Source organism: Hippoglossus stenolepis, chromosome 16, assembly GCF_022539355.2.
Source record: "Hippoglossus stenolepis isolate QCI-W04-F060 chromosome 16, HSTE1.2, whole genome shotgun sequence".
Lineage (NCBI taxonomy): Eukaryota > Metazoa > Chordata > Actinopteri > Pleuronectiformes > Pleuronectidae > Hippoglossus > Hippoglossus stenolepis.
The window spans coordinates 10476721-10504424 of record NC_061498.1 but is presented as its reverse complement, the minus strand read 5'-3'; the positions used below and the strand labels follow the sequence as shown (position 1 = coordinate 10504424).

General features: G+C 43.2%; 1 protein-coding gene across 3 annotated transcripts in view; it reads left to right on the top strand.

Moving 5' to 3' along the window:
- The window catches only part of baiap2a (BAR/IMD domain containing adaptor protein 2a), a 52547-nt gene that overhangs the window by 6088 nt on the left and 18755 nt on the right, over window positions 1-27704 (top strand). For all 3 annotated transcript variants that reach the window (XM_035179999.2, XM_035179997.2, XM_035179998.2), the window contains exons 2-5: window positions 7671-7746; window positions 11539-11625; window positions 23875-23936; window positions 25247-25318. In XM_035179999.2, the coding sequence (XP_035035890.1) occupies window positions 7671-7746; window positions 11539-11625; window positions 23875-23936; window positions 25247-25318 (297 nt within the window). The remainder of the gene's footprint in view (window positions 1-7670; window positions 7747-11538; window positions 11626-23874; window positions 23937-25246; window positions 25319-27704) is intronic.

Sequence of the window (27704 nt, the reverse complement as noted above, 5' to 3'; positions counted from 1 at the left end):
GGTAACCATGCAGCGCCTGTGTTGGGTTAGTTGAGCGGCTGGTGCCGGTGCTGAGGAGGGGGTCACACTGGCTGCCGATGACAGCAGAGCAAACAAACACAGTAAATACTGTAGTTGGTCCCTAGCGAGCATATGATTTGTTGTGCGCTGGCAGCAGGAGACACGGGGGCGGGTTAAAGGATCTTAGAGGCGACCGAGTTTTTCTCCAGCCCACCTACAACCCTTTGTAGATAACTGTGGAGGCCTAGGTTTAGGGTTAGACAGTCATTTACCCTCTCGTCTTGTCAACTGGTCATTTGACTAAGCCGTGCCTTTTGGCTGCTGCTATTTCATTGGCAAAATAGCAAAGCCCATATTCATGTATCTGTCATTGTTTGCGGAGCTTTATGGAAAGACAAACATTGACAAAAGTTTGAGTAATGCGGTACTTTTCTTTGCAAGACGGGAGGCACCACAAACATGACGCAGCACTTACCCTCAGCATCACGTGGCATGGAGCGGCATCCTCCTGCTGCTGACTTTGAGGAAGTTTACAGATCCGGCTCACATCCACCCTCTTTATTGCCACTTAAATGAAGGATTCTTTAATTTTCAGTCATAGTTTAGCAGGAGATCACAGACCGGTCCACTCCCACCACCTGTAGCTTACTCTATGCACTATACGGGCCCAGGTAGCAAGGTGCAGTTTGTCTTTGCAATGGCGGAGAAAGGCAAGGGCCTGATTTTGAAGATGCATCATTTAGCAACAGTTGAGTTTAAGTCTCGTGTTATGACACAAGTCATGTTGGAATATAGTTGATTATTTAGAATACAGGACAAGATACTTGCTTACTTACTCACTCATCAGCTTTAAATTAACTTATCCACTGCTGTTTATTCATCTTTTACACATCTGCTGTGTGTATATATATTTATTCATACGCTACAGTATCTATTCATCTGCTGCTACCTGGTCCTGTACATATATTCTTCATTATCAGTATTTACCTTAACTGTTCGTAATCTGTATATATATTTATCTGCTGCATATATATTTATTCATACGCTACAGTATTTATTCATCTGCTGATACCTGGTCCTGTACATATAATTCACATTAACTGTACATAATTTATGTCTGTATTACTTACCTCAAAACACTTTAATCATTCAGTATTTATCTACGTTCCTACAATCAGTTTTCACAGCCGTTAAACTGGTCTAAGTCCTTTACAATCATATGCACTACTCTTACTTTATAATTATAGTGCACTGTTTCTTAACTGTCCGTGGACATTGCACTGATGTCATCGTTGTTTTCTTTCTTGTTTCTACTTGTTGTCTTGACGTGCTCTATGTGCTCTATGTGCCTTACAATTGCCCAATAAAGTTGTTTTGAATTTGAAATTTGAATCAGAACCATGAATGGATAACCCGAGTCACGAGAATTTATGAATTTAACTGGTATGGAAGTTATGAAGAATATGTTAAAAATTGTGCTCAGATTAAAGAGATTATTGATGTAAAAAATGCATGAGTCTGTGCAATGTGGTGCAGATTATCAGAATACTTCCATTTTACCTATTTTTTTTCTTCCTTCCAAAGAGCTAGACGGACACGTTCTTTTGGATCTTTGGCCTTGGTGGAGAATATGCACTTCTGTGTGCCAGTCTAGTTATTTCTCCCGGTTAAAGGAGACAAATCATTTCTTTGACCGATCCCTGTAGAAAACTGAGATAAAATCATTAGAATTCGCACATCGCGTTTACATACTGCTAAATCTGAATTGTTTGCGTGATGCAAGTAATGTCATTATCTGTAACTGTAAGGCACATTTTGCCGTTTTAAATACAATATGTTTGATTTGTTTAATATAGATGCCTGTCTGGGTTTGACGTGATTAAATGTATAATAGTATATTCTGTACACTTCTACTTCTCTCAGCTCATGCTGTTGGAAGTCTGCTCTCCGACATAACCGAACTATACTCAAATAGTGCTCTTGGATTTGATGTTCCCCTTGGCTTCCACTGAAAGCACATGCTGTGCTTACTGCACTGTGGATTTAGGTATGCAAGAAGCACAAACTTCTTCATGCTATCCACTCAAAGTGTATACCTGCCTCGGAAATAAGCTTGAGCCTCGCTGTGTGCTTTTCTGTATGGACGTGCGCACTTCAGAAAATGAAAAGTAAGAAGTTGGCTGACTATGTTGGAAGGAACCGGTTAATCTGTAAATCTAAATTTCTCTCCTCTAATAAAAGGTTTGCTACCAGCCCTTATGAGAGAATGGGAGAAGTCAAGTCATTGGCTTGTGCCGCTGAGCACGATCTTTAAGAGAATCTGGCATTCTTCTGCTTAAATGGATTCGGAATGCAACCTTTCACAAATGGCCGTCGTCTTTCCAATACAAGCATACCAGTCTGACATTCTGTTTGTGATGAGCTGTGACCAGTCTTGGTTACCAAATTGACTCACTTGGGAAAAGAACCCAGGCCAAGAGAAATAAACAAATATAATGTTTCACAGGCCTTAGAGAAATACCCACACATATCTCAACAGACGGCCACATATGGTTGACGTGTAAGTTTACGCCTATACTCCATTGTTTGTTTGGTTTCACCATGTATAATTTCTTTATTCTGACCCTTTCAACGTGATCTTGACTACAACCCTCTAAACCTCTGTTTGCAGTTATCACTGTGTACGCTCGCATGATGTTCAGACTTCTTTAGGCAACGTGTGGCCTCCCTATCCACACTGTTGACATTTTACTGCATTTTCAGCTTCACTGTATTCACACTGGTTCCTGTGGTCATAACGAAGACATGCAAACATAAATAAATTGCATTTAACTTGTCATTTTAGCAATGTTGTTAGAATTGACTGAGCCACAAAGTGTTTTAGATGCGGCGCTATTTTGTTTGCAATAATAAGCCCTCGGGCAAAACTAAGTGGGATTGATGGAGATTATTTTAAAACGACTGGAATGAAGAAAAAAAAAAACTGTTTACTCACCATTCCCTTGTTTGCTGTGGATTTTAATGTCTACGCCGCCGATGGCAAGTAGCCCGAGGCATTGTGTTTTTGGGTTGTCCTTCTTTCCGTCCCTTTCTTACGAACATGATATCTCAAGAATGCCTTGGAGGAATATCTTCAAATTTTGGTCGTCAAAGGTCAAAGGTCAATGTTGCTTTGACCTCACAAAGCACATTTTTTTTCGGGCTTTGTGAACAGGAAAACTCAGGAACACGATTAGGGAATTTCTTCAAATTTGGTACAAACGTTCATTTAGGCTCACAGATTAATTTGTTTGGTTTTGGTGGTCGAAGGTTAAGGCCCCGGTGGCTCACAAGGTGTCTGACCTTTTGAACATGATGTATTACATTGACTGTAACTGCTATGGTTGGCAGAGGCGTACAACAGCAGGGCGGTAATTCTACTTACATTCCACAAGAAATTCTACTTGTGTTTTCTTCAAGGATCACATGATGATATCAAATCATGATATTGCACAAATAGCAGTTTTCTCTCTGGCAAGTATGTTCAGGCCCATTTCATGTCAACTCGGCAACAATGGGGAAACCCCTGGAGAGTTTAGCTGAGATGGTGAAACACCCAGATCCTGACGTGTCCCGTCTCGGTCCAGCGTTCCTCATTGATCAGCGGAGTCAACCAGTAAAAGGTCTACTATCACAATACACACACAGTGCTCCTTATTAAGGAAGAAAGGACTAGCTGTACGGTTGTCATTAGTCCATACGCACATTATCCACTTTCTTTTACATTCCTCTCTGATTGCAACGGTCCTCTTGGCCGGCTCTGCTGCCTGTCACCACATGACATGTCCTAACACAGTCCACACAAATACAGTAATTGGTGGCGTCAGTGCTCCTGATCCTGGGCATCGGAGGCCCGCAGCTGGTTGCCACGTAGAAGAGGGAAATCGGGAGAAGGGAGCGCGAGGAGGGTGAGAGGGAGCAGATGATGGCATCCTGGCTCCTGATTGTGCGTGATTCCCTCTGGCTCTAATCAGCTGGTGGTACTTTGAAATTACCCCCTTTAGACATGTCATTACTGTGTTTGTGTGTGTAGGTGTAAGAAGTGAGCAGAGCAGGCAGTGATGGATGAATATCCCATAGTTTTAATCGACAACGTATTTAATTTACTCCGACCTTGTTTCAATTGCTGCTACGCTGAGGAGAAGCCTGGTCAGGGCACAGGGAGGAACATTTTTAATCCCCTTAATAATATTTTCTCTTATCTGCATCCTTTCTGCTCGGGCTCCCGGCTTCTCCGTATTCTTCCTGTCCCAGCCCACAGCACAAATGAGTGTCAAACCGATTGGATTCATTCTTTTGGAGACATTTTCCTGCCCTCCTTTAATTGTCTGCTTTAAAATACGCCCGTGTGCAAGTAATGATTTGATTCAGTCCTCATCTAGTCACAAAATGGACAGCCTCCCCGTCTCTCCTTAGGAAAAGATTACACTTCAGCTGTGACGTATAATAAGTCTCTAATTGAAAGATTTATCAGAGACTGTTTGAATGAGAAGGGATATACAGTACGTGATCACATACCTTTTGTTCGTAAATATTACATCCTTTTCTACTCAATCAGTTGATCTCTCTATCTCTCTCTCTTTCTCCCTCTCTCCGTGTCACACAACTTCAAGTGCCTCCTGGCGCCATTTCCCAATTAGCCGCCACAATTAGGATAACAATGTAGTACAAGAGAACTGGGATGACAAATATAGCAACAATGGGAAGAGAGGAAGACAGAAACTACTTCGCCTTAGCTGCACGCCATTTAAGATGCGAAATATATGAGAAAACATATACCTCTTATTCGTATAATAAGAATAAGAGGTATACCAGTGGCTAATCATCTAATTCGTCTATGTGAAGTTGTTCCACCACGTGCACATGGAAGAAAGACCTGTGTCAGATAACTTTGGCCTCCTCAGTGGGTGAGTGTGCGGTAATGATGCTGCACTGGGCTTTGCTTTATGTAATCCTCCCACCACTCTGAAACACCATCACTCTTTATTAGAAGCCTCCAGTTAATGTAGCTGCGAGTGTACACACACACACACACACGTGCATGAATATGTGTATGAAATGTGTTTGTGATGCACACGTACCATGTGACCTTATCATCATCATCATCATCATCATCAATGAGATGCGCTTTACATCAGAATCAGGCAGAGGGAAGGAACATTTAGGAATAAACATTTCCTTCGAGAGGTCCTCGGGGACGAGTTAGTCTTTTATCTTCCCAGAGGCAGAGAGAGAGCGGGGATACCTTTTTTATGAGCTGCGCTGTTTGCCTGAAGATGGGACTCTCCTCCAATTACGCTCCCAGCCTATTAGACTAACACAGCCAGATTGTAAATAAAGGCAGCCGCTTTAAACACGAGCTGCTGTTAAATGAGTTTATAATGCTCAGTCTGCCATTGCTTTTTGGTAGCATTTAAAATGATCTCTATGCAAAAACAGTACAGTGACATGATGCCCTCTGTAAATAAGAAATGTTTTTTAGACCACTTTTTCCCCTGCAGGAACAACAGAAACAAGTTTCCTTGCCTGTGTTCCTTAGAGCTGCTGAGCCGGTGCACTGTGGAACCGCTGTGAACACACATTTTGCTCAAGGATAAGATCCAGATAATGTAGAAGTAGGAACCGAACAGGGAGGATGGTTAACTTTGAGTTTAGCCAGTTAAGTAACGCATTCATTCGCGCTGGTTGGTTTGCTTACAAATTGCAGCAAAGATAGAAACCATAGATTGTTTATAAAGACGGACGAAATGACAGCTCCCCCCAAAGTGAAGCTGAAGCGTCCCGATCACCATCTGGTGCCTGGCTGCAGTAGGTCAGAGGTCATGTGTCCTGCCTCCTCCATGTTACTGGATGGAGCTTGGACCAAAAGTCAAAGTTCAATAAATTTGTCTCGAAGATGGTTCCTGTCATTTGAGGTAGTATTGATTGCAAGGTTGAAAGGTGAAACGTCATGATTGACAGCTGAGACTCACTTGTGATTGGTCGAGCTCGTGTGTATGGATGGGACCACCCTACCAAGGCCCCATTCCCCGATTCCCACTGCGTAGACACTTGCTCCAAATGCACATGATGGTAGCGTTCGTTGTGCTCTGAAACTTTGACAAATATTCATCATTATTCTTTTCACATTTTACTGACAAAACAATCACATAATCAATAGGTAGGGTAAATAGTGATGAAACAAATTGCTTATTGTTAAATCTAGAAACAGTCCCTAGTCTACGACATATATGTGAATTACTCTTGTATAACAGACCGTCGGCTCAAGTGAACTAATCTAAATACAAACTATAAATTAAAGGTCCATCGGTTACTGTTGTATGTGGGGATGACTGACTGCTTTTATTTTTTTTTTCATCGTGTCGTATTTTTGCATTCTAGTCCTGTTGTTGCCGTCCTGGCTTGAGATGTAAGCGCAGTCATGGAGAGGCGTAGTAATATTGTTACTGATGGTAATGAAAGTATTAGTGTCTGACTCACCGGTTTGTCTACTGTAGGTGGGCTGTGCTGCACTCGAGCCACTTGAACTGCAATTCGTGACGGAACACACACACCACAGCAAGCACAACCACTTTCACAAACACATGTGCAGTCCTATCCAAATCTTGGCTCTCATTAAAAAAACAAAAGACAGACAGTGCGATGAAGGCAAAAGTAAAAATGCTGAGGTCTGGCTGAAAGTACGAGGCACAGGGTTTTGAGGAACGGCTGGGGTTGTTTCAGGTTGACGCCGGTGGCACCGTGCCATATCATTTCTGCCACAATGTGGATTCAGGCTAGAAGTAGATTATTAAGTGTTCTTCTGCAGTATTGACGGCCTGTGTAGGGACTGCTGCTGCAGCAGTGTTGTGTGCGTGTTGTCTCTCTGTCCCCCTGGCTGTTCCTGACTCGCTGGTTAATTGGAGGAAGCCCTGGAGGAAGCACAGGAGGAGGGAAGAGATGAGAAGGTGGATGAGAAGTAGAGGAAATGATGGGGCTGCGAGATGTCAGGCATCGTGCTCTCTCTGCATTTAGACTGACTCAGCCTGCAGTGTAGTATGAGACTGCAAATCTATATTTGTACTATTTACATGCCTTAGTTCCGTTAGCAGGTAACACATGTAGGTTCAAGTATAGATGCTGATGCTGAGTCTCAGTCATCAGCATCATATGTTATCTTCACTGTTCTTCTCATTAGTGGCCATAATGAGTGTGCCCATCATTGAATTCTACTTTGAAACTAAAGTACATGCATCCCTGTCAAGAAAAGTATCTTTGTTTCGAGTCGGCATATTCATCTACCCACTCCTCCAACGCCACCATCAACCGCCAGCCTCTCCTGCCCCCTCCCACCTGAACTATTTCTCACCATCGGAGGGCAGGATGTGGGTGGTGAAACCCTCATTCTGCCCTCCATTAACATTCAAGACGAGTGTGTCCAAAGATTCTGTCGATGGCTGTTTCGTGAGAAACGTATTTTGTGCAGTGGAGGGAGGTTTGTGTCAGAGAGAGAGAGCGAGAGAGAGGCAGGAAATGTAAGACGGACAGACATGAATAAAGCGAGGTGCAAGTCTTTCTTCTCTGCCCTTGACCATGCTCTGCTGATAAGTGAAACCTTCACCTCCCATCCATCTCTTGTGTTTTTCTTTCAGACCATCATGGAGCAGTTCAACCCCTGCTTACGGAACTTTGTTGCCATGGGGAAGAACTATGAGAAGGCCCTTGCCAGTAAGTACTTTTTTCCCTCATTTATTTTCTCTGTACTCCCTGTTTCGCTGCAGGTTCAGGCACAAAGCCAAGGCAGCACTCTCCCTGTCTCTTTCTCCTTCTCTCTTCTCCTTGTAAGTATCTATCTATCTACCTACCTATCTGTCCGTTGGTCAGACTAGGACAATATTTATCCCCCTGCCAAACGGCAGTATACTGTACTGCTTCTATGGGAGGTATATTCAGAGAAACACAACGCCTCTAATCTGATGCAAGAGTGGGGATGGCAGTCAAATTCACAAAAGATGAATGTGTGAATGTATGGATTCACTTGGTAACAGTCTCCCAAAACTTTCCCCCTAAACGGCCCTTGACTTTAACACAAGGCAGAACCCCCTCAGCCCAACTAATCCGACAATTAGTGGAACTTCTCCCCCCTTCCCAAGCCTGTGCTCTTTTTCTCCTGACACAAACAATAACTAATCCTGGCCTTGGTGTAGGTAAGAGACAGACTGGTAGGGACTCACTGAGCCATTAAAAACCCACTTTGCGGGATTGGCTCGACCCAAGGGACTAAGAGGCTCTGATTTGCGGGGGCAGGGGATGGCAGGACACGCTTCCACCCATATGGTGCAATCTCTGAAATTATTCAACACCAGAAATGCCAAAAAAGGGCTTCATGGGTAGGCTTTCGAGGTGTGGGAATGGGAACGCTCCAGCTTTTTCAACACTGCAGTGAGTTACTGAATCTCACAGCACTTGGTAAGTGTTAAAGCAACAGATGCATACAACTGAAGGACTTCAACCGCCTCACAAACATGAGCTCATTGTACAAGCGACGTTAGGAGGCAGGTACACGAAACAATGGTTGTCCTGATTAAGAGACGAGTTGTTCCTCCGGAGTGAAGGATGAGTGTTGGATCAGTAGCTCTGAGATGAGCCCCTCCCCTACAGGTTGTCTGTCTGCCTTGCAATCACAGATCCGGTAATCCTCTCCGTCTGTTGCTGTGAGCCCCTCACCACACATTTCATTAGATAAAAGTTAAGGATCCGTACCGATCCAGCTTATCTACTCAGCCGCCCTTTGACTGAACATGCACACACTCCTGTGCTACAAAAGCAGCATCAGCAAGAACGAAGTGTCCGTTGCTTGGAGATCTCTTTGTACATCTGCTGGAGCTCCCACCTTCCCACTCGCACAAAAACACATGTGTGAACTCGCATTTACAGTCATACACACACACACACACATTCAGACACACTTTACCACATCAAGCGTGGCAGGAGGTCTGTTTGGCATAACGAAGAGAAATCAGCCATGATGTTTTTTTGGATGGCGGGGGGGGGGGGGTCTCTGCTCTCAGTTCTCAGGTGTTCCCCCAGCGAGAGAAGACAGAGGAAACACATGCCGTTATCTGCCGTTGACTCAGCTGTAATTGGGATTAGCATTAGCATATGTCCCTCAGCCTTGGAGCAGAGCTGTGAGGCTCCCAGCCCGGGAGACTTCCTCTATCGCAGGGCTACATCTGTCTTCTAGAATTAGCCTGCCCCTGCCAGGCTATTGTTGTAAATGTGTCTCTCACCTGGCAGCTGTCTGCAGGCACAGGGCCCATCTGTCACCTGGACTGCTGTTGAATTCACCTCCAAAAACGCGACGGCCATTACTCACTGGAGATGGACTGATTGGCAGTCTGCACGGCAGTAGGGCAGAAATCACTGGAAGCAGACTCCTGTCTTGTTTGACCTTTGGTGGCCGGTGCTGCAGCAGTCGGAATAATGGGGCAGAGGTGGTTATTGATCTCGGAAACTAGGAGGATTCTTGATCTTTCGAGTCGGTGACAGAGAAGAGCAGATATTGCTTGTGATGAGATTAACCTCACTGATTGTTTGTCAGTATGCTAAAGACCAAGGGTAAAGGCCAAATGTTTTGTGCACATCGGTGTGTGTATGCACAAATCTGTACATGCATGTGTGGGACACCTTTTTGTTTTGGTGACCTTTGACTAAATCGGTTTATTACTTTGAGCAGTCAGGTCACACTTTACACATTTAAAGCACCATTCATATACCTTTAATCAATGCTAGAGGGAAATGTAATTTACTTACCACCAACTTTGACAGTCATAACTGAAAAAGAACAGACCTAAATAAATCTAGGAATTCACAACAGCTAGCCATGACTAACGCTTCCAGAAATCACTTCTTCGCTACTCTAAAAAAAGTAATTTCTAGTGGCAGTACAGCACAACTGCTGTTTAAGAGCGGCAAACAATAAGTGATTTTACGGAATAATTGCGGTTTTATCGAGGTTAAACTAAAATACTTGAAACGAAGAAGTGGTATCGGATCAGTACACAAGCTGTGTCTCAATTCAGGAGCTGCAGCCTTCAGAGGCAGCATTTGAAGAGTGATTGCATCACAGGGACATGACTAGGCTGTCCCATTTTTTTTAAAGGCTCCTTCAAATGCCCAAACTATCCCAGGATTCATTGTTCAAAGAGGTAATGGACGAGACATCCAGTGCTTGAGGATCACACTTCAACTCAACCGAACAGCCAATGGTATACATGTTAAAAAATCAAGTTACATGTGTCCGGCTTCAGCTCTGTTACCTGGCAACAGCAATAAGGGCGGGACGAGTTGGTGACGCAGATCATGGAAAGCCTCTGCGGACCAGACCATCTAATTTCAGTTTGGCCTTTGGGGTATATGTGGCCCGCGAAGACTGCTCCCTTCGTGGGCTGGGTAGACCGCCTCCTCTGAAGAAAGCAGCCCCTGAATTAGGACACAGCTATAGAGTCCTGTACTCACCGATGCCTGGCTTTTTCTGCAGTATCTGGGGCATTTCCAATTCAGGTATTGGAAGTTCTTTAAGAGGCGGCCACGTAAACCAAAGCATCCAGTGATGCGGAGGGGCAGCCCAACAGGTTGAAGCCTTGTCTATGCAGGTGTATGAACCCTAATCCATCCACTAAGCAACAGTCTCCTCAAGTCACTGTGTCACCCTGCTGGAATGTGTTCAGACATATCGACAGAAAAGATGAAATGGAATGGAGTACAGAAACGGCCAGTGGTGGTTAACACCATGGCCTTGCTGTTTCCTCTGTGGGACACGATGTTTTTCGCGGACCTATTGGCCCATTTGTTAGTGGATTAAAAAGGACACAAGAATACCCTTTGCTTTATTTTTACCACACACTTCCATCCATTCAAACACCAGCCATTACACAATACACCCAAGCACGAGGTCAGGAGGGACTTACAGCAATCTGTGGCACGTGTCACCAATAGACAAGCTGTTCAAATATTTACCAAGCAAAGTAAATGCTTCCACTTTTTATCTGTTTTGAGCAACAATAATTCACATCTCACTAATTTTTGTAGTCCCCAAAAATCTTCTAAATATTAAACTCAATAATCAAATACACCTTCGGGTTATAATAAACTCTTTCCTTCTCATTATGACAGTGGGCCTGAAACAAAACATAACAGGAAACCACTTATATTTGTTTCTTCCCCGGCAAGTACAGATTCTGTCAGAAAAATAATTTCCCCGTCGCAATCAAGCATGCACAACGAGATGATGTTGAGTAATTACTGTAGGTGGGAACATTAGTGCCTCCTTTTGATTTCTACTGTGTGGTGAGAAGCTGTGAAAGAAGAGGAGGGAGCAGGTTTCTGCATCACTGGCCAGAGAACTGTCAACGGAGTTTACACAAATCCTAACTGTATAATGTTTGAAAAGACAAAGTTTGTGTAACCTTTGTCCTAATAAGCAAACCCTTTCCTCTTCTTGCTTCTCTTTGCTTGTAGATGTGACATTTGCTGCCAAAGGCTACTTTGATGCTCTGGTCAGAATGGGTGAACTGGCCAGTGAGAGTCAAGGATCCAAAGATTTGGGTAAGTGGCTGACACATACCTACCTCCATTTTCTTTTCTTTTTTGGGGATTTTTCTCTCTTTTCCTGTCTTGGCTCTGGCCTCGGTCACACTGACCTTCAGCAGCACCGTCAGTCCTTTTTAGACGGCTCCATACAAGCACACGTCTTAACATTTAACTTTCCGTGCGAAAAAATGTGGCAGCGGAAGCCAAATGAGTGTGTGGGCTGATGCATTTTTTAATTAGAATTTTTTACTGAATCATTTTAGTTTGTTGTTAGATTGTGTCCTGGAGGAAATAACTTTCTTTTGTTGGAGAAATGTTATCACAGAATAGACATGGGTGAGGATGATGAGATGTGAGCGCAGCTCCGTCGGTACACGGTGAGGCGGGAGCGGAATATCATTTATTTACAACAGTATAGACGATGGCAATGCTTCATCTGAAATGAGGATTAGATTTTAGAAAAGCCTTTTTAATACGACTGGTATAGGAGTTTGCCAATTTGATGTGTTTCCAGGGCGATATGTATTTATTCTGCGCGGAAAGGTGTATCAGTATAGCAGATGTCAGATGTGTTGCACGTAATGTGATGTGGGCCTGCCATGTCAATTAGGTGTGTGTGTCTGTGTGTGTTGTCTGTCTACAAATAATAAGGTCAATTGGAGATCCAACACCTGGTCCTCTCATAGTGAGTAGTTTCCTAGGTGATGGGAGCCGGCGAGTGTATCTGTATTTGCTGTCACCAGCCCATGGGAAATCAGCCCCTGTTTGAAGAGATTCCCTTTGCTCCGATTGTGCTTTCGACTGCTTGATATACGTGAAGTAGCTGTTGATTTGACGGAGCCTTTGTCGGGTGGAGCTGCGTTCCAGTTTGGGTTTCCTCCAGCCCAGCCGACAGAGACTGACATGAAAGTTCTCCCAGGATGTTTTATTCAGAAAGCAGCCCTCTCTCTTTCTTTTTCTTTCTCTCTCTCTCTCTAGCTCTCCCCCAATCTCTCCTCGCAGCCCCTGTGAGGTTTTATCATTGATTCCAAACTTTACAGCACTACCTCCATGTTGAACCGAGCCCGGCTTACAGTAGCGAGCTCTTTCAAGCCAAACGCCCCTAGGCTGAACTTGTCGTGAGAGGAGAGCAGACTGACGTGATCTATCTGACAGCTGATCTAATCTCTTCTTTGCACCAATATACAACACATTGGCTCTAACGGCTAGAAGATCTATTACTGTAAAGAATAGTTATTATCCAACGTTTCTGTGTGTGCCGGTAGGTGAGTCCTCTCTCTTATTTTTGCACATATAGATATGTCAGTTTTGGAAGCTGTGCACGTATACAGTACTATGTGTGTGGAAGCACTGTATATCTATGTACTCATCTATTTTGTCACAATAAGGGAACTGAAAATTGATTCCATTTTCAGAAGCCCTGCCTGGAGGAAGCAGGCTTTTTGAAATGACTCATTCCCCCGGTCAAACGACTCATCTCGTCTGTCTTTATATCTGTCTCTTTTTGTCTGCGTTCGTCAAGCTACAGCCCAGACTGAAATGCTTTGTGCAGTCCTAAGTTGAAAAAGGAAAAAAAGCTAAAAGGTGTCATCCCAGGTCCTTCATTGTTCGGCGCATACCAGCTCTCCTGCATAACACAATGGTTCCCAGGGGGAACAGCAGGATGGGTGCTGTTTTATTTTCCAGCTGTTTTTGGACTTTGCCACACCCTGATGTTGTTGCCAGTGCCTCGACCTCCTCTCTCTGACCGTGTGCAGGGGTTGAGCTCAGGGCTTCCTGTTTGACTGGTGGAAGTGCACAGAAATATCAACAGAGGGGAAGAAAAGCGAGTACCAGAGGTTAACCACACAACCCACAGTCTGTGTGCTAAGTTTGACAACACATGGCATATGAATGTGACATATTGTTTTGAGCTTTAATGTTAGTTGAAAGATATGTTATGTAACAATTCTTCTTTGAAATGTTTCAAAATGACTTGACCTGTATTATAGACTTTGTTGACTTGTGTATTTACATTATTCAATATGTTTTTAACAATGTTCAAACCCAGAGGAAACCACAATTTTATTCAAGGTAACGGGACATTTCCTTTTGGTCCCCTTTTAATTGCATCATATTCCTCCGGGGCAAACGACATATGATTAGGGAAAAATACGTGGTTAGCCAGTTGTCTGTTTTCTCAGTCACTCATAATGGATCACGATTATTCATTACTGCTTGCTGCGTAATGTGAATTCAACTTTATACATTACCTCGTCAGTGAACATGATTTGTGCCTGAGTCTTGTTAGGAAGATTTTTTTTATCGGCAATCGTGCTGAAGACAACAAATCCCATGATTCCAAGCTGCTTCGTGACATCATCAAACTAGGTCTTTTGTAATTGATTTAAGACCCCTAGAGGACAAAGTGACGTATTGTACATCTAATTTTGGAATAAGCTTTTAAATCTTATTTGTAAACATTTTAAATCTCCCTTCTGTTGTTATATTTTCTTTAGATATGTTTCCATGTGATGTATGTAAATTGCTTCTAAGAGGGTGGATAAATTATTATTCTTCCCACACCAACATTGTGCCTCAATAGCTCATGTGTATTGATGGAGGTTTTAAAAATAACTCCTCTATTAAGGTGATTGAGGAGTGGTATATTTTGGACCTTGCAGGCCTCTGAGGCCCTCACTCTCAGTCCTGATGATCGTTGTTTGCTTCTTTGCATTTTAATACAAACCAGGCCTCACAATGTTGCCCAGAGACAACAATGGACATGAGTGCAAACACAAGCTTCAAAGCTCCGTGTTAGGTATCTGACTCACGCTACAGCACCGAGGTTTCCACTTCAGATTTGGCTTTGTGTCATGTTGAGTTGATTGTCCGATTATCCTTAAAAAGACAAATGCCGACTTGTTTGCCGCGTATCAGTATGTACACACGCGCTCACACGAACGTGCACGAGTTAGAGCTCTTGTTGCACCTCTTTAGAAAACCCTGTTAATTCCATAGAGGCTCAGTAAGAGACGGGCTGCAATTGGTCCCACCTACTCACCTAAGAGTCAGCAGCTGCACTCCATTTGCTTTTTTTTCTCCCTCCTGCCTTTCTCAAACGCACGCGCACACACACACACACAAATAATTATTATGCTTAAAACAGGGGATGAAATTACCTCGTGAAATAATGCCCTCTGTTGCTGTTTCATAAACAACACATCCACATGCGGCTTGATTCATTCCTTTACAACACAATATGTTCCCACAGGAACCCAACCCCTGTGTGTGTGCACTATATGTGCACCCGTGTGTTCATGCCTGTTGTACATGCACGATTGTGTGTTATTTCTGTGCATAAACCTCCCGTTATTTCTCTGTGTTTATACAGTATGAGTGCTCTTTTAATCCACTTGTGTATATCTCTGCCTAAAGAGACGGAGTGTCTCTCTCTCTCTCTTTCTCTCTCTCTCTCTCTCTCTCTCACGCCAGCCCCACTACTCCCACGCACTCCCTCCCACATATCCTCCTCTGGTTGGGCTAATCATCGCCTGTCACTTTGCCACCCACACACACACATGCGTACACATGCGCACACACTAACATACACACATACACACATACACACCTGCTCTTCCTCCCTCATCCCCCTCTCTTTCCCTTCTCTCCCTCTGTTTCTGCCATCCTCCTCCTCGTTTATCTGTTTTTTCGAGTAGAAGGAGTGAGCACTTATTACCTCAGTGGCATTAGGTTTTCAAACCCTACTACAGGAAATAAATAGTCTGTGGGGCTGGTTATATTTATGACCATTCTTACCAACCATGCTCTGCTCCATTGTGATCGTTATTTACTTACCAAGCCTGTTACCGAGGAGGCAATTCCCGGGTTTGAACTCCTCCTGCAATTCTTAGTATTGTGAATTATGTCATCATTCCTCCTTCCTCTTCAAAAACAACCAATCAGCAAAGTTTGCCATTTTTACAAAAATTATTGGCTCAAAAATTTGGTAAATTCACTTTACTTGCATTCATGTATTTCACAATTCGACTGTCAACAGGATGGGCATTTAAAAAAACACATTACACCACCCAGGGCCTTTTAATGTACAAGTATAACAGAATTAATTTTGCACTCCTCCAAAGCTACATTACAGTAACAGATACAAACTAGATGGGCAGTCAGTAGAGAGTTCCAAATTGCACACACTCGTAAATATCAATCCCCTATATGAAATATTTCTTTTCATCAAGATCCATGAATTACTCACTGGGATAACACCCTTTCTCCCAATGTTAAAGAAAGTGGAAAAGGAAATAGCTGGATCCACACCAACATTTGATGGCTCTTGTTTTTCTCCATTTTGCATTTGCAAAGAGAAGAAAAGCCTTTTTAACTGATAGCTGGGGATGCAATGGGTCTGATGATCAGAGTATTTTAGACTGCAAGGCACTTTTTGAATAAAAGTGAGCGCACACAGACTTGAGATGTTTTTCATGTAATCTGGACAGAAACAATAAAACATTAAGCTTATACAACCCATGGTTTATATTGCGTCTGTCCCAGTTCACTGTAATGCACTAGCGCAACAGAATAGTGTTGCTATTATACCCTCCATACAGAGGGAGGATTGGATTCTGGCTGCAGGCCTGTGTTACGACTCACTGCTACGATCAGCTTGTTCTCTCGGTGTCCTCAGGTAGAAGTAGAGTTGAGCCGCTCTGTGCTCGGCTGGGTGTGTTCCACAGTTCTGTCCTACATGGCTAGTGTTTCACAGTTTGAGGTGTGAAAGTAAACAGAGCCCTGGCCCTAAATCTCACGCATGTACAGAGCGCAGACATAATGCATCACAGTAGGTTAAATCCCACATGGCTTTCCTCTCCTGAACAATAAGATAAACTCCCTCTCGACCATTCGGCTCAGTTGTCTGCTTAAAAAAAAAAAGAAAGAAGAAAAACCTCAACAGGAATGTGAAGTGTTTACAGTTCAGCCTCCCCAGCCAGAGGAAATCAAATAGCGCTCTACCCTCTTATCCACTTCTGCAACCTTGCTAATTGCCACATTTTAATAACACATCTGTATGATTCAGCACAAAGATGCGTCTTATGGGAAATTACATGCATTAGGAGAGAAAAAAAAAAAGGAGGCCATATTAAACTGTACTAAAGCGATGGGTTGCTTAAGAGTTGCTGCCGGGGGAAGGGCCCCTGGGGAGGAGAAAAAAAAAACTTCCCAGTAAAAGGTTCACACAGGGAAACTGAGGCGGCAATCTGATGTGGCTAATTTATCTAGGACATAAGTGTTAAATAGCTGCTGGTAAATTAATACCTTCTACAATGTTGTGTTACCTGGGATGTTCTGTATTTGAATGAGCACCCACGATTACACACACTGTATACATGCATCTCTCCCTCTCTCTCTCTCTCTCTCTCTCTCTCTCTGTCTGTGTGTCCCCCCTCTCTGTCTCTCTGTTCCCCCTCTCTGTCGCTCTGTCTTTAGTCTGGCCTACCTCTCTCCTCCTCCAGCACCTGCCCCTGTTTAAATGAGAGCAGAGGAGCTCTTTTCTTAGCTCTGTGCCACCATCCCAGGGGTCCCTGCCTTCTCCTGCTCTATTTCTGAGAGACGCACTGCATGATGGGAAGCCAGTGGCCCCCACACTCTCGATCTATACACACACACACACACACACTCGCATTGCCCTTCATTTGTTCATGACAGTGACATGTGTTGAAGGTGAGCTGAGATACAGCTGAGGTGATGTGAACAGGACTGCACAGATGACTCTCTCTCTATCTCAGAAAACCACAACACACACACACACACTTTATTTACATTCCCAACCGGTGATGTGGACGTGCGACGACACAAAGCACCACAGTCATTGCCGTGGTAATGTGAACATGTGATCAAACCAGTACGTCCACATTTGGGGTGGTTTGGTTTCATGATTCGTGTGGGTTTTGGATGACTGTGCAGCTCTTGAAGTATCTGCTGTAGTCATGCATGGTGGAAGAGTGATACCTGAAAAGGCCGGATTTAATTATATCGAGCATTATAGTGCATGGGCTGTGTTTTGCATATGTCCAATGCTCACATAGAATATGATAGTAGCAGGACCAAGGTTTTTAAATTTTTAAATTTATTAAATCCTGCATTTGCAACAATCTTTCATGCTGCCGACTTTAAAATGAGTTAAAGATTAGATTCTGGAGACATTCTGCACACTGTGACTGTGCACACACGCACACGTTATATAATATAAAATAACATAAAATATTAAGGAACGTTTTCCCTGAATGTTACAGTTGTGACAAGAATTGTAATATTGGAACCGAATTAGGTGACATCTAAAACTGCTATAAAAGGTAAAATGCCCCTTAAATGGAGCATAAAATGTAAATGTTATTTATAGCCCTTGGGCTTTACATGATGTGTGACCTGATTAAATGACTAAGGGCTCTGCATAATGCTAGAAAACCATATAGACCCAGAAAGCTGTGAGAAAAATGAGACGGGCTTACTGTGTGTGTGTGTGTGTGTGTGTGTGTGTGTGTGTGTGTGTGTGTGTGTGTGTGTGTGTGTGTGTGTGTGTGTGTGTGTGTGTGTGTGTGTGTGTGTGTGTGTGTATAGAGACCCTTACTGGCCCTGGTTTCTTCGGGCTAACTTGCTGGATCAAATAACACACACACTTTTCACTCAACCCCTCCTTGACTCTCATGCCTCAACAGGTAGCTGCATGACTCTGCTGTTTTCCTTATTGCCTCCACTCAAGTGCAAAGAGCTCTATTATCCAGCTTTGGAGAAAACAGCACTATCATTAAAACTGTTGTATGGGTTCACAGTCGTCTCCCTTCTTAGGCATCACTTGCAGTTACTGTATTATCCAGGGACTTTCCCCATAACTCCACTTTTTACCTTCATATTGCTCTTTCTCTCTGCCCCAATTTACTTTTAAGCTTTCTTCACTTTGAATGTTGTACTTTTAGGCCAAAAAAAAACCAAAAAACCCCATCATCTTTAAAATCGTTCCTCGCTCGTCTTGTTTTTGACATCCGTTCCCCCTTCCTTTCTCCCTCCGTGTTCCTCCCGACCTCGTCAAATCAGGCAAAGTGCTTGTGATTCATCATTTGTGCCGTCAGTGTCAAGGAAACAAACAGCGATAGGTTATCAAGCTGGTGTTTTGTGCTGCAGCAATCAAAGTTTCCCTCAGGAGGTGTATTTCTTTTATGAGAGTTTAAGTCATAACCTGAGGCTGCAGCCTTTGTGCAGGTTTCGGTTGAGTTATGAAGCATCAGCTGTACAATGAAATCTGGCGTCAATCAGGGGAAACGATGTGAGCTACGACAAGTTTCTATTTCGCTGAGTTTGATGTTGCTGTTATTCTCGTGGTGTGGTCAACCATGATCTCTCTATACGCCCGACTACATCTCATGGCCTCTAATGACTAATATAATCAAAGAACCAGCCTACTATATGAAATAAAGAGCAGGACATCGTGGACTCGAGTGTTGAATTGTTTAGTTTATGCTTTTCTTAAGATTTATGCTCAGACTTTAGATTGTACATACAAAGATGGATGCTATCCAGACATGAAGCCCAAATATCCTCATATCCACATTTGAAGCCGCAGCCTGCACAGTATAGTGTTTGGGGGATGGAACCACGGTAGGGAGGTCCCGTCAGTACTCCGTCTCGACCAATCATGAGTCAGGCTCAGCTGTCAATCATCACGTTTCACCCCCCTTTTTTTTTTTTTTTATAGCCTCAAATAACTTTAAATTTTAAATTAACTTACTAGACAAATTGACAGTTGGACATACATTGATGTGACAACAACCACCTACAATGACAGAAGATGTCTTCTGCGGAATATATTTGAAGTGATCTTGAACTATTTGCGTAGAGGAGGCGGGGTTTATGACTTATACTGCAGCTTAGTGGAGCAGCCATGTCGTCCATCATTCTATACCGTATATGTTATAACTCAATATTCAGCCAAAGCACTGCACCCACTGTCTAAATCATTTTTAGTCAAAAACTACAATATTATATCTGGTTAACTGTTCTTATTCTAAGCCTTTCCGGTAACTGAACAGTAGTATTTGATATAACTGTGGGTAAACAGCTCATTGTAATACTTTCTGTGGTCAAGGTTCACGGCATGCATTTTAGTTGGATAAGAAATTAACATTTTATTTTATCTTTGTGTAAACGGAAAGATGCTAACTTTCGACATATACAGCTTTTTTTTTTTTTGTCAGTTCTAAAATGTGCTGTGGTTGAGGCTCTAGTGGAGCAGCAACTTAAAGATTTGCTACACACTGCACAGCATCATCGGGCAGACACGGCATGACGGCCTGTACCCAGGACCTTGTTGGAATATATATATGTATGTATATATATATGTATGTATGTATGTATGTATGTATGTATATATATGTGTATCAACACTACATTGGTCCACTCCTGTTTAGCAGCCGTACAGTGCCCCTGCATGTGAAAGCCTTCATTATGGCCTAAATGCATGACACCATTGCTGGACAAGCTTATTTTAGGCTACTAGGTTGAACAGCTGCGATAGCTGAGTGTTCAATTTGAGTAATATGTCATTCATCAAAAGTTTTCTCCCCCTGAGAGGTTATGTGATTGAGCGAAGCGGGAAAAGAGCTTTTTCCTCGTGTGTGTGTGTGTGTGGTGTGTGTGTGTGTGTGTGTGTCGTTGTTTCACGCGCTCACACTGCAACCCAGACTCGCAGCTATTACCTACTTTTCGCACATAATCTCGCTGCCCCAATATACTCTCAACCTTGTTTGTTCCCCCTATGACTGAGCATGCCATGTAGGAAGCCATTAACATCACTGTACTAGTCACACACACACACTGCGCACATACACACATGCACATACCTGTGTACTCGTTCTCCCCAGGTGGGACCCCCTCCCCTCTTCCTCCCCGGGGAAGTGGGGATGCTGATGTAATGACAGCTGATTGTAGGGGTGGAGATCTCTGAGCAGCATTTTGTAACACAGCACTTTGCAGCTGCTGCCCCTCATCTTGCAACTTCTCCCATGGCAACGACCCTAGCATTATCCCGCTTCCATGACAACCCGTAGTGAATCCGGCTTGACCTTCACCAGTGATTCAGTGCATCTACATCCACCTCCATTCTCTCCCTCCCTCCATCTCTGTCTCTCTTGTTCTCTCCCTTCAACATCGCAAACTTCCACTTTTTTTTATGTTTTTCTTTTTCTGCTCCATAGCCCACATTCTGTTATTCAGTGTTTTTCTTCCTTTTGCTCTACCTGTGTGGGTGTATCATCGCTGCTGTTACACAAGCAGTCGATGCATCTACAAAAACTGATGTCATACTTCAGGGGACAGTCTGTCCGCATGCACCAAAGTGCTGCGTACATGCATCCTCCCCTGACTCGGTGGTTTGAAGCCAACAGGCATGTGGCTGCTTGTCGCTGTGCTGCAGGTGCAGATCAACCCGAGCTCACCTCCCAACAAAGGAACCATTGTTTCCTCTCAGCCTGGGACACAGGCGCGGCTGAAGTGAGCTGGGAAATATTGATACAATAATGACAAGTCTCTGAGGGTTTATTCACTGGCGGTGGGGTTGTGTGTCTTGTGTGTCTTGCGTGTTTCCGTGCGCTTTCGGGGGGCTGTCACCGCGGCTATCGACCTGTCTGTCATATCACTCTCAGCCGGGAATGCGGATATCCTTGCCAGGCCGGTACCTGTCTTGCATCGAGTCTCACAGGTTGTGTCATGCCCGGCAAATATTTCCTCAGTGAAACAATAACATTGCACAACACGTTTGGATTTTCCACATCATGCCTCTTATTGATTCTTGATTGAATCTTCCGCTGCTAACTGCCCGGGAAGGTTGCAGCGCAATTCTCTATTGCCGTTGTTGTGTGTGATATGATATCGAAGTTGCCATGGTAACTATTTGCGTCTCCAAAGTGTGAATTTTTTTTTTTTTCCTCTTTTTTTTTTTTTCTTGGCATTGTACATTTTGCAGTAATGAAACTGCAGATGACAAGATGAGATCTGTCGCTGATTCATTTATTCTTTACCTTTCTGGCCTCTTGCAAACACCCTGTTCTGCTGCCACTGTCCGTGTCTGTGTGTGTGTGTGTGTGTGTGTGTGTGTGTGTGTGTGTGTGTGTGTGTGCAAGCGCGCTGGGTATAGTGATGGCTGCTCACTTAATTTAATTGATCCAGCTAGTTGAAGCCGCCAACAGAATGCCAGGGTTTCTAAGCCGTGAAGGGCTGTGATCAGGGATGAGTATCTCTAAGCTGCTTAGCAGGCCTGCTGGGAACTGACAGGATGCTTTGGCCTGCTTCTCTGCTCCTGTGAGGCACAAGATCATGTAGCCAGGTTACACCATGAGCAAAAGGCCGGTTTGTCTGGGGTATACAGGAGTCATAGGGGCAGTGATTGAATTTAACATCTATTCTCAACATAGTCTTGGATTTTGCTGCAAACACCTCACACGTGAGACAAGATGGTCGAAACGGCATTTTACTGATGCCAAAAATCATAAATAAGTTTTCATATTAGTGTTTTTAATTTAAACCCTTGCTTTGTGATTGGCTCTTCAGGAATCAATCTTTCACTGTTTGACTTTACTTTAACCCTCTATTTAGCATTAATAACTAGTAAGGCATTTAATCATTTATTTATGATGCACTATATTGTCGTTTTAGGCAGATGTGGTCAGGTCAGCCTCAAGTGAAAGATGCCGTATAAACCGATACAACATCAGTGTAATAGTAGAAATTATTATTGCTGTACATTAATAAACACTTGTTTTATATCCACTTGCAGCTGCATTATTGTGTCACAAGCTATTTATTTAACTTGATTATAGACTGCTTATAATTGCTAAATAGGGGGTTGAAGTAAAATTGGACCCAACACATTACACAAATATCAAAGCACTTTATCTTTAAATTATACAGTTTTCCACCTCTTCGGAGGTTAATTACTGTGCACATTGCATTTCCCTCCCTTATAGTCTAAAGCTACAACTTGCTTTGCTGCATTTATGTCCGTCTTCCCCCTTTTTTATTTTTTCGCCGTCCGTCACTTCAGTGTTGTTTGTCCGCAGCGATTTGCATTTTTGTACTCGCTGTCTTTTGAGAAGAGGACCACTCCAAAGCTCTTTGGTAAAGCTGTAAAGTTTGTTTCTGAAACCACTTCTGAGAAAACCTTCTCATTTCACTCCGCAAGCGTTTGGAGATGGGTCGAGATGTGCTCTTCCAGGTCTGCTGCTAAAAGAGTGGCTGTGTGGGGACAAAACAATCTGATGTGCGCACTTCAGTGTGCACGTCCTTCATGCATTAGTATTGTCTTGTACAATGGTCTGATTTCTTTTGATCAAACTCATTTACCAGATTTGATAAATGCAATTAAATTGATCTTGAAATCCTGTTTTTAAGAAATGGCAGTCAAATTACACCTTTATTAATACGTCTCGGTCTATTACTTGCAGTATAGTAATTGGAATATAATGGGACGATTGTTTCATGAATAAACCAAAGGTTTACAACTCGCGACTGGGTTTTAGGCCATAGGTGGGCCGTAAGGTCTCTTTCGACATGTTCATGCTGCCTTTTCACCAGGTCTCTGTGTTTATGTGTCCTTCGCTCAATGTAGCTCTTTGTGTTCCTTTTCTTGACAATGCACTGCACATTCAGAAGAGGCAGCCTGTAGGTATATGAAAATGAAACACTCACTAGCTGCATGACCCTCCTTATCTCTTCCCTTTTGGTTATTTCCTCGTCGTCTCCCTTTTATGTGCAGACTTTAAACTTTGAGTTGTTTTTGTTTTTGGGGGGGGTTTTTGGCTCTAGAAATCACATTGCCTGACGTTAAGATTAAACAAAGGAAGAGAAGCGATGTGTTTGATCTCCACGAGACATCATTACTTACATGCTTGAAGAACCCAGAATTTAATTTCACCGAATTTGTTTCCTTCAGTTTCTCTTGTTTTCCCCTAATTTCCCTCACTTGCCATTTTATTTTCTCGCTTTTATCTTGTGCCAAACTTTCATCTTGTTCCTCATTGTCCCAGTTACAAGTCACTTGTCCTGTATGTGTACGTGTGTCGTGTTATACTGCATGAGCATTGCACGCTGGGGTCTCTCTTTGCTTTTTCTCGTTCCTTCTTCTCTCTCGTCTCCTACCTTCCTCCTGTCGGTTCCTCTGCAGTAGAAAATGGTCGTGCGTTTGAGTGTTGTTGATGTGTTCTCTCCCTCTTCCTCTCTGTGCAGGGGATGTGCTGTTCCAGATGGCTGAGGTCCACAGACAGATCCAAGTGCAGCTCGAGGAGATGGTTGGTATTCTAAGCTCAAAGGGGTTTTTAGTTTTTTGCGGTTCAACACAGCCTCATCCTCTAATGCGATGGAAATGCAAAATGTCCTGTAATGCAATATTTAAACAACACTTAAGACACGACGACAAGCTGCTACAGCAATAATATGTTTTAATTTGGTGTTGTGGCCCTGTCTCACGACGCTGCTCAATAAACCTGCCCAGCCTCGACACAGATACGTCCCTGATCTCTGGAGATCCTCCGGGCAGTACATGGAAAACACGACAATTAAACCAAAATGAACTTGAATTGAACGAGCACACATGCTGACCCCATATAAATCCAAACTGCAAACTCAGGAGGCGTCTGGGGAAGTCGAGTGAGTTAATTGAACAGTGTGGCATTCTGGGTAGTGCACTTGTTTAAGTTGTCCGCCGTCGATGCACTTTTAGCTTAGCGTTCACTTTATGCTGGCTGTTACAATCAATATCATATCAATGTCGTTAAAATAGACACGTTATGCACAAATATTGATGTTACATGTATAGACCACGTACATTCAATGAATTACAAGAAATAAAACAGCAAAGATTAGGAATAGGAGTTCATATTAATTGTAACAGTATACAAAGTTCAGTCACAACCGTAACACCAGTATCCTGTTTTAATGTGGCTGATCAGTGTAGAGAGGCAGTTAGCAGAGTGCATAACCCCCCCCAGGCCAAACAGTCTCCTTTTTTTTATTTGGATCTGCACCAAATTGCACACACTCATAAATATCGGTCCCCTTAACATGCAAGATCTATTCTTTATTCTCTGAAAGATCAACGAAAATGGTGAAAAAGGCCCTGTCTCACAATGTTGAAGAAAGTAGAAATTACAATCCCCCCCCCTGATTTTGATTTGCAGCTAATTTTAAAGGCTTCCTCCTTGGGTCATGCACCACCGCTCCACAAAGTGCCATGGAAACCAGTCAAGACGATTTTGTGTAATCCTGCAAACTAACAAACAAACGCAGACAAAAATGTAACCTCCTTGGCAGATGAAAAATGAATGTCAGAGGATCACACATTTAAAGTACGATACTGATATATAATTATTATCCTATTAGCCTAGTTTTCACTAACAGTGATCTGCAAAATGAAAGCGAGCCTCCCAGGCGAGGACTGTTATTTAAAAATATAATCTTAAAGTGTTTTTAACAGCTTGTTGATCTATTGTGAATAACTTAATGTGGTATTTTGTTACTCAGTTTGCAGCTTCTTTTCCTTTCACAGTCGACATGAATATCGTCAGCGTGTTATTGAGCTGCCCCTGTGCTTTCTCCCCAGTTGAAATCCTTCCACAACGAGCTGCTCTCCGAGCTGGAGAAGAAGGTGGACCTGGACTCTCGTTATCTGACTGTGAGTATCTGATTGGCTCTGCTTTCCAAAGCCCGAGGACAGCCTCCATCCAATAAGCGCACGCCGCGTTTTTAGCTCGTTTTTAATGATTTATGTCATGTTGCCTCAAATCTCTTAAGTGTAGACTGAAAACGGAGGTGAAGGAAAAGCTGTGTGTTAACATCTGGATCAAAGTCGGTCTCTGAGACAATTAGAGGATGTGTCTGAGGGGGAAACAAAAAAAAAAGATGTTTTGAAATAACATTTCACGTCTACTCACCTGTCAAGGGGTAGACCGATTTATAATAACCCCCTTCTGGTGTGTGTGTGTGTGTGTGTGTGTGTGTGTGTGTGTGTGTGTGTGTGTGTGTGTGTGTGTGTGTGTGTGTGTGTGTGTGTGTGTGTGTGTGTGTGTGTGTGAGCATTGTGGAGCTGGTCTACATGTGATATCTTTAGAATGAGTGGGCTGCAGCCTGAGTGTAGAGCAGCACTGTGTGTGTTGTTTTGGGGGATGGGAGGATATGGCCATACATTGTAGTGTATTGTGGAAGGACCACGTTACGAGCTGCTGCTCACACACCTTTTGCTTCTACCAATACACAGAAAACAGGACTCGACGTCACCGAGAAGACGCATGGATAAAATCAGACGCCGTCATATTGAGTTAAAACCACGAGTGTTCTAATGAGAACCATCTCTGTGTAAACTTTGTCTCTGCCACATTTGTGCTCTGCGCGTATAGTGATATGCCAAAGATGAGAGAGAGGTTCCATGCTTCCAGATGCATCAGCCATTTCACACATCCCTATCTTGGTGCGTCCCTGCGGTTTTAGCATCCATTACTTTTAATGAATTTTCTACAGATCCGCCGCAGTGATAATAGCAATCATTTTGCTTCACACTTTGTGAATTAATCATCCGAAATTTTGATTCTGTTCAAAAAGGACTCAAAGAAAAGCCCCTTTTTTTTCCCCCAGCATGCGCATGTGATGTTCCCAGTGGTGCATTTCTCTCTGTTCTCCCTCTGTGTCTCATCTCTCTTGTCTCACGTAATGGCTCCTGCACTCTCTAGTCATTACACCGAGGTCAGAATTTGGGCATGAACCTAAAACAAAGATTATTAATGATAGGAGCTTTTCTGGCAGATCAGCCTTTTGGGATTCTCCAAGTGTACTAAGGTTCATCTGCTGCCCACTCTGGTCCTATTTAAGTTTAAACATATTCTCCGTGTGCCGTCGTAGCCATGCATGCGGTGAGTGATAGTCGTGGGCACAAGGGCTTGGTGACTAACGTCAAACAGGCTTTTGCTTTGTAAATTAGCAGGGACCTTCCAGCTTAATGAGGCGATCAGGCCCTGCAAACTACAAGAAAACTTTTCTCACAATAGTCTCTCCTCTAATCGTTACTATGATCTATGAGCTGCGCCGGGACTTTCCCCCAGGGAGCCTCATTTTCTCTGAGTCGTAATGTAAATGTGATTGCAGAGCAACACGTATTGGCTCAGCTCATTTACCTCAAAGACAAGGACGGAGTGAGAGAAGCAGTCAGTCACTGTTATTTGCAAAACAAAGACAACACCGGTGCAAAAGGCATGGTTTAGTCCATTTGGTCAGGAATTTGTCAATATGGCTAAATCAGTATTTCAGAGAAGCTTGTGACATGAAGGAATCAATCAATGGTAGATAAAGTTGAAATGGAAATATCCAGCTGTTGTGAGACCTAGCGCCGCCCGTCTCCGTTGAGATCCAAACGCTGCATGTTTCACCGTTTCAGTCTTCCGGTGCCGGCACCGACTTCATCTCTGCTCCTTCGCCAGCAAGAAAACGCTGCCTGGAGGATTCCTACCTTCATCCTCAGCGTCTTACACTATGCAAATGTGGGTGTTGAACCCTCATGCACGCGCTCCTCTCCGCCAATTCTGCCTCGTACAGAAAAAAACCCCACATGAGCTTTGTCACACCAGACACAGTTACTATAGCAACAGAGCTCGTACAGCCCGGAAACAAAGTTGTTTTTCCCTCAATAAATAAATAATTAAATAAGCAAATTGAATAAAGTGAATGAATAAACTCCGGCTATAGAAAAGGACTACTCCAGTCATTTAGCTTGTTCTGCAAATTAAGCATTATTATAATTTTTATTTTTTTACTTTGCAGGCATGATCACTAACAATCCATGTTTTAAGAGGCACAATCACGAGCTGTGTCGCTGCAAAAATAAAGGAATCTTGAATTTTTAATTTTTAATTAATAAGATTGCTCTCAGATGCCAAGGCCCTGTCCGAATGCCAAGAGGGAGTCTAGAAAAAAACAGTCCGTCCTCGCATCTGCAGTGCCACACAACAGTAATACGCAGTGATTATAACACAAATGAACGAGTAATAAAAGGATTTGCCCTGCTGCGCTGA